Source organism: Myotis davidii, unplaced genomic scaffold (genome assembly GCF_000327345.1).
Source record: "Myotis davidii unplaced genomic scaffold, ASM32734v1 scaffold73, whole genome shotgun sequence".
In the NCBI taxonomy this organism is placed as follows: domain Eukaryota; kingdom Metazoa; phylum Chordata; class Mammalia; order Chiroptera; family Vespertilionidae; genus Myotis; species Myotis davidii.
The window spans coordinates 7,200,336-7,208,228 of record NW_006286675.1 but is presented as its reverse complement, the minus strand read 5'-3'; the positions used below and the strand labels follow the sequence as shown (position 1 = coordinate 7,208,228).

Here is a 7,893-nt window from a genome sequence, read left to right as displayed (position 1 = left end):
TTTATTTTATATATTTAAATGCCATTTAACAAAGAAAAATCAACCAAAAAAATGAGTTCGCGTGTCACCTCTGACACACGTGTCCTAGGTTCGCCATCACTGCTCTAGCCCCATCGTGCTTACCTTCCCTGGACACCTCTGGATCCCCAACAGCTACCTTTAATCTGCCAGGTATCTGTGTGATCAGACAAGAGCTGACCGATGAAGCAACAGCTTAAGGCACAGAGGGCAGGAGGCAGGGATCTGGAGGCTGCCTACCTCCCTGTGACACGGACTCTCCCCGTGGGAAGCCCGTCTTTCTGGAAAGGGCCTGTGTTGGCACAGTTGGCTCGTGTCAGGCCCCCACCCCTGGAGCACTCAGCATGGCAAGCACAGGGCCCTGGAGGAAAGGAGGAGTGGTGGTCTGACCCAGGAGGCGGGGCCCCCACAGCGCTATAGCGAAGTCAGTTTTGAGTCCTGGCCGGTGTGGCTCAGTTGGTTGGGTGTCGTCCCATGCACCAAAAAGTCGCCAGTTCAATTCCCTGTCAGGGCACATGCCCGGGTTGCAGGCTCAGTCCCCAGGAGGGAGCATGCAGGAGGCAGCCATCGATGTTTCTCTCTCATATCAGTGTTTCTCTCTTTCTCTCTTCCTTTCTCTCTGAAATCAATAAAAACATATTTAAAGGGGGAAAAATCAGTTTTGAGGCACTTGTAAAGGGCTTGCATACAGCAGGTTCTTCAGGCTAGAGCTGTATAAAGGAGGCCAGGTATGCAGCTAGATTTGTGTCCTCTGCCCCCTGGCCAGACCCCGGCATGGGGAGATGAGCCAGAGACCATGGGTGTTGGCTTGGTGCCCTGGGGGAGAGGCGCTGGCCTGTCTGTGGACAAGTCTATGACTCCCAGCTAACGAGCTGGCTGCAGACACCTGGCTGTAACATTACCTGCGGGCCCTGTGGATCACTGGATTCGGGGAAGTAACTGAGGTGGCCTGCGGCCCACGGCCAGAGCGGGGCTTGTGGGCTAGGTCCTGGCCCTGCCTTTGTCTCCTTTTCTCTATTCCATGGGGACCATCAATACAATAAACAAAAATGACAAGAAGCAAATCGTCATGAGATGAGCCATCTCCTTCTGGACACGTTCGTAGTGCTGGGGTTGGGCTCTGGGGGCCACACAGTGCACAGCAGATGGTATTAAATGAGATGCGTCAGACACCCATGCCTGGCCCTTCGTAGATACTCAAAAGCTGGTGGTTTCCTTCCTTTGTATTTGTAGAATTCAGAGGGTGTTGGGAAGGAAGTCATCCGTTTGAATGAAGTTCTTCCTTCCCCACCGTGAGTGAGGCCCCACTGGTGTCGCATAATTATTAGTGAGCAGAGGGCCATGGCATCGAGAAAGAGGCAGGGCACAGTGGGGGCTCAAGAAGCAGTTCTTGGAGGGAACGCTGACTGCTTGTTACACTGAAGTCTATGCCGCGGGAGAGAATAGTTATTCAAGGTGAAATGCAGCCACGCTCGGTGCCCCCGGTGACTGCACGTGTCGTGACCTGTGTGCCTTCCCTTGCAGTCCACCTGATCCCGGTGTCCGTGGCTAAGAATGGAGTGAGTAGCAAGAGTCGGAAGAGAATCATGCCCGACCCTGTGACGGAGCCCCCCGGGATGGACCCGCTTTACGAAGCTCTCTTGTATTGCAACATCCCCAGTGTGGCCGAGCGCAGCATGGAAGGTAGGCCTGCCTGCGCTGCCCAGCCTGGTACCTGGACGGACACCCCTCTGGGGACTGGTTCTTCAAACAGCACAGCCTGGTGGTGAGGAGCGCCCGGCCTGGGCACAATGCCTGCAGCTGCCACTAGGCTGTGCCCTTGAGTGAGTTCCCAGGTCTTAGCTTCTTCACTTCTAGGGCATCACCCCCAGCTTTCCTGAGGAGGCTCTCTGGGGCTTAGGACATCCTGCTGGTGTCTTGCAGGAAAGGTGTGGGAAAATATGATTTCCACATTGAATTTTGCTTTTTCTGAGAGTGTACCAAAGAATGATGTTGAATCTGTTCGTGCCCTGCCTTGTTTGATGAGAGATTTGAAGAAGACATGTATTCACTGTTCACTGTTTCTGGGCCTCCCGTAGTCTGTGGATGTGAGCGAGGACACAGGAATATTCCTGCCCACATTTCCCTGGCCTCCAGCTGGCCACCATAGCCTCCCCGTGACTTCTCGGGGCCTGGGGCATAAGCAGCCCACTCATGTCCCTCTGCCCTGCCAGCGAGTCTATTCAGAGGCCCCCCACCCGGACCCCAGCACCGCACCCTGCTCCCCATTACCCCTCCTAACGTCAGTGCAGTGAAAAGAATCGACACTTCTTGAGTGATAACAGTACAGTGTGTCTGTCTCTCTCTTTATGTGTCTCTCGCAGGTCATGCTCCGCATCATTTTAAGCTGGTCTCGGTGCATGTGTTCATCCGACATGGGGACAGATACCCACTGTATGTCATTCCCAAAACAAAGCGACCAGAAATTGACTGCACTCTAGTGGCTAACAGGTAAATTGCACTTTAAAAAAAAAAAGTTCCTTTCCAGAATCTGTTCTCTCTGTCCTAATCATGATGCTGACTGGGGAACGACAGGATGGGGAGTGACCTGTCATGGAGGGAGTACTGTTCACCAGGAGTCTGATCTTCAGGACAATCCTGCATGTTACTGCCATTTCACAGGTGAGAAAACAGAGGCTCAGAGAGGCGAGGACACCTGTGTGAGGCCACACAGCAGCCAAAGCCCTGGCCAGTCTGAGGCCCACTCTCCCACCCTGCTGTTCCTCAGTTTGAGAAGCGGCTGGACGTGGTGCAGTGAACACTGGGTTAGGAGGCCTCAGATCTGGCTCAGCTCTTCCATTCAGGGCAACAGGCAAGCCCCTTCGTCTCTGTGAGCCTCAGTCTTCTGTCTCTGAAATGGGATGGCGACGCTGACCATGCCGAGTTGGGGTGAGGAGTCAGTGAGATGATAGAGGAGAAGGAACACTATCATTTACTTGCAAAGCCATATAACTGGATGCTGTTACTTCAAATATCCACAGGGGTAGAGACAGCCTGCTCTTGGTTGAGAGCCCTTTGGATGAAGAATAATTGAAAAGAGTGGAAACGGTGCATGTGGAAGTAGCATGGCTCTAAAACTGGAGGCACAGTTAGCAATAAAAATGATGGGCCAGGCCTCAGCAAATGTGTCTGGGGATGCGTAACACCCCGCACGGAATGTGCCGAATGAGGAGAGGGGACGGAGGAAAGTGCTCAGTGGGGAAGATGTTATTTTGATGGAATGCTCCCGGTTGCCAGCCTGCCCCGGGCAGCCTGGTGGAACCACGGATTGCCTCCCCGCAGCCCGGGCTGTTCTTTCCAAGTGGACCACAGTGTGAACCCGGGGAGGTTCAGGTTAACTATTCGAATCTCAGGCCATCTCATTGCCCAGCATTATGGAGAAGGTGAAGTGAACCATCTGTGGTAAAAACATGAAATACTGAGTGACTGCAGGCTTTCCTGTGTTGTTTCATTTCCTGCTGGCGGTCACGATGCTCCCAGTCTGGGTGTCTGTGTTTTCTGTGCTCAGCGAGCATGGGGGCATGTCCCAGGGCCCGTGCCAGGGTGCCACGCAGACACTGGCTTTCCTCCTCCTGTCTCTAGCCTTCTGCGTCAGCCTTCCCGTTGGGACCTTCTGCCCCTGCCATTCCCACCTTTGCACCTGCCACCTGGCTTGCTTGTCCCCCATGCCTGCTTGGCCCACTCCCACAGCTCCTTCAAGGCCCCCGGAGATGCTGGCTCCTCCAGGAAACCTCTCCCTGCGTGTGAGAATGTGTCCTCGGCTTGTATGAGGCACAGCCAGTGCCTCCCTGCAAACTGGATAGGAAGACACATGGGAACGGTCTCTGAACAAAGTATTTCATCATCAGACCTTACCGGGCCTGAGGACTAGGGCAAGGGTGGAGGTCACTTGCTGTGCTGAGTATTAACTCTTCAGTTCCTGGATCATGGGGATGGGCTAGAGCATCCAGAGTGGCAGGAGGGCACAGGGTGGGGTGCAGGGAAGGCAGCTTAGGGACGTGGGGTTGCTAGATCGGGCACAGTGGAGTTTCTTTGTGTTAACAGCTGGCACAGTCCTACCTTTGCCTGCTGGCTGGGTATCCACCCTTTGAACAGCCCGGGCACAGATAGGCTACTGGGCCTCTGAGCTGGCCGGACCCAAGACAGCCTCCAGGACTCAGTGCCCTGCTTTATCTGTGGCTACTTGCAGCTTCTGATCCTCTTTCTCTATCTGCGCTTCACCTTCTCAGAAGTGAGAATTTGAGAGGCAAGGCTCAGACTAGGGGTCAGTCACTGTTGCTAGAAGGTCCCTGGGCACTTGAAGCTCTGGGGGCCATTCTGGTCGTTCCCAGAAAAGGGGCCCATTGGGCAGGGGCAGTGGGCAGGGCCTCCCCCCGTGCACCCTGGGACTTCACAGCTTGCCTTCCCAGCGTGATTGCCTCTGCCCTCCCCACATCACCAGCTTCTCCTTCCTGTATCATGCATGCCCAGCTCGAGCCTGGCATGTAATAGTTGTTGGACGGGTTTCGTTGCAGAATGAATTCAGGATCTAAGTGAGAATCACAAGTCATAATTGCCTGTCATATGCGCCTATCAGATTGAAGTCTCAGCACAGAGTCCTGTGAGGCCGATAAGCCTGTGTGTGGGGGGAAGATCTCTTCACTCTCTGAGCCTTGGTGTACAGACCTGGAACGCGGGGGTAGTGATGCCTCCCTTCCCACTAAGGTGGGAGAGCAAGGCCCTGAGCCTGGTCCATGCTAAGAGCTTGATAAGGAGGTGACGTGTCATTTAGCACAGAAGCCTGCAGGTCTCCTAGGGCCAGCCTCTCTTCCTCCCTGAGTGGCTGTGGTCATGAAGCCAGGACAGGTCCCAGGGCCCCTCGTTCTGTCAGGCGATGGCAGGGTGCACGGATGGGGCCGTTTCTGGGGCTCCCATTTGAGAGGCATAGTTTCTGGGGACCAGCTGCCCTGGCTGCCTCTGCCTTCATTGTCCCTGGCCTTGATCTTGTGGCCTAGTTTGATCAAACATTCTGTATTTTTAGGATCTACTTTTAAGTCCTTTGCAGAAAGTGGGTGGGGCATGCATGTTTAATTCATGCATGTCATTTAATTAAGTCTGTCTTTAAATAAAAACAATAATTGTCCATTCACAAGAGTGGACAGGACTCCCAACCATTTGAATCCACTTCAGGCCTCTGAATCCCCTGGGACTGTGGGATCGGGGTCACCAGCAGTGCCTGCCGCCTCCCCAGGTGCTAGTGCAGCTTCAGGAATTATTCACTTTTATGGCCTCCTAAAAGGCAGTGAGTCCTGGAGTGTGGCCGTTACTCTAGCCCAGTGAAAGGGGATGTCTGGGCCGTGCACAGCGGGGAGCCGGATGTCCATTCAAGACGGTCACCCCAGTGTTCCCCTTCACAGTGACACATGGCGTGGCTCCCGAAGTGTTTGTAGCAGAAGCTGTGTCTGCGTGAATGTCCTGTGCCTCATGACAGAGGTGCTCTCTTGACCCTCACGGGACTATGTTTAGCCAGCAATATGGTTATTAGCCATTAGGATGCTATGTTTAGTAAGTAGTTTCTTTTGCATTCATGAATATAAATTCGATACTCTTTTCTACATCCAAAGAAGAAAAAAATAAGTCAATATTTTTATCCAATGAATTTTATTCTTTTTTTAAATATATTTTATTGATTGTTTACAGAGAGGAAGGGAGAGGGATAGAGAGTTAGAAACATCAATCAGCTGCCTCCTGCACACCCACAACTGGGGATGTGCCCGCAACCAAGGTACATGCCCTTGACTGACCAGAATCAACCTGAGACCTTTCAGTCTGCAGGCCGACACTCTCTCCACTGAGCCAAACCGGTTAGGGCATGAATTTTATTCTTAAATGCAGGTCGTGTGCCAGGTGCTGTCACATGTACCTGGCTCATGTACCAGGAAGTGGCATGTGAGCAGGCACCTAAAGAAAGGGAAGGACCCCCGCCCTGTGAGGATCTGGGGGAAGAGTGTTCCAGATGGCGGGAACAGCGTGTGCAGAGGGCCTGAGGCTGGAAGAGTTGGGCATGTCTGAGTAACAATAAAACAAGTACACGGCTGAGCAGGAGGCGTGACGGGGGGAATGGGCCTTTAAGGATTTAAAGAAGGTGATTGCCCTCAGGGGGCCTGGGAAGAGCACATCAGCCATGTGTCTTCTCTTCCATACGGGACGTTTTTCTTCTGTGAATCCTCATCTCGCCCTGCCACAAGCGCGTTTTCACGAACGCGGTGAGAAACAAACACCTCACTAAGCAGTCGGATTCCCTGAGAACCGGGGACATCTCAGCAAACACTTCCGGTCGTGAAATTCTGTTTCTAAAATTGGCAGCCCCGCTCTCCCAGATCCGCAGAAGAGTGGCCCGCAGCCGGGCGGTTGGCTCCTGGGGATGCGCGGCCTTTGTTTATGCGCATTCCTCTCAGCAGCCTCATTATCAGTTGGAAATTGTATTTCCGAGTTTGCAAATATTTACACGTTTCAGCCTCAGGATGAAAAGCGCATGCTCTGTCTGCATGCAGGGACAGCCCGCCCGCCCGGCACAGTCCTGGTAAATTACGACAAGATTAGCATTCTCTAGTCCCAAAGCCTATTTTATAAAAGATGGATTTTTTTTTAGCTGTATGTTTCTGAAAGATATTAAACCTATTCTGGCAGCCCCTTTTCAAGCATTGTCCATGTCAATCGGGCTCTCAACAGCAGGGGTTGGCCATTAGAGCAGTTTCTCTTTGCTGCTTTTCATGCTGAATTGGTTTAGCTGGGACTAGTCTGTCCGCTTCTGTCCAGCTGGAAAATGTATACACATTCATAGGCCATTTTACTATTCAAAGAGAAGGTGTAAATATTCATAAGTCATCTCATTATTCAGAGGAATTGTGTCTCTATTCATAGGTCATTTCATTATTCAGGGAAATGGTGTATTAGTGACTAGAAAGATAAATTAAATCTTGATTTGCCACATGTGCTCCATGGCAGAAATATATTTTAAAAAAAAGTCAGGTCCCATAAACACATCGGTGGTGTTGTTGTTTTGCTATTTGTGCCCGCCCCACCCCCCCATGAAATGACATATTGTATGTGCAAAAGACATAGTGAATGTAGAGAACTACAGAGATCTTGGTTATCTTAATCAGTTAATTTTCTTCAAAAGAGCCTTTCCAGAGGTCAGATAAGTTAAGGATTAAGAGTTACCCAGGTGAAGGTTGGGGTCGGGTGGGTTGTTTTTTAAAAATATATATGTTTTTTATTGATTTGAGAGAGAGAGAGGAAAGGAGAGGGATAGAGAAATAGAAACATTGATGACAGTTATCAATAGGCTGCCTCCTGCACGCCCCCTAGTGGGGATCGAGCCCACAACCCGGGCATGTACCCTGACCCGGAATAGAACCAGTGACCTCTTGGTTGATGAGTTGACACTCAACCACTGAGCCACACCGGCGGACAGGGTGGGTTTTGAGGAGGAAGAGGCAGCATGTGGCAAGTCTTGGAAGCGTGAAAGAACAAGTGTGTTGGGGGAACAGAAGTCGGTTGGTGGCTGTGTGTGTCCGGAGCTCAGTATTAGAGTGGAAAGGGCTGGGGAGCCCTGAGCGAGGTGGGGCCAGAACAGACCAACAGGCACGCGTGGCCCCTTCCAAAAGGCTGCATGTGGAAGAGCAGTGACGAGTTGGGGTTGCCTTTTAAGGGGATCGCGCTGGCAGTGGAGATGGCAGGGGCAGGATTAGGCTGCAGGTAGTCCAAAGAGGAACCCGTGCTATCCAGACAGACGCTGCCTGAGCCAGAACCCAGCTGGTGGCTGCAGGGATGCAGGAGAGAGGAGGGCAGCCA

General features: G+C 52.2%; 1 protein-coding gene across 3 annotated transcripts in view; it reads left to right on the top strand.

Annotated features, from left to right (window-relative positions):
• The window catches only part of PXYLP1 (2-phosphoxylose phosphatase 1), a 68,079-nt gene that overhangs the window by 51,424 nt on the left and 8,762 nt on the right, over window positions 1-7,893 (top strand). For all 3 annotated transcript variants that reach the window (XM_006758344.2, XM_006758345.2, XM_006758347.2), the window contains 2 exons: window positions 1,543-1,701; window positions 2,382-2,508. In XM_006758344.2, coding sequence (XP_006758407.1) covers window positions 1,543-1,701; window positions 2,382-2,508 — 286 coding nt within the window. The remainder of the gene's footprint in view (window positions 1-1,542; window positions 1,702-2,381; window positions 2,509-7,893) is intronic.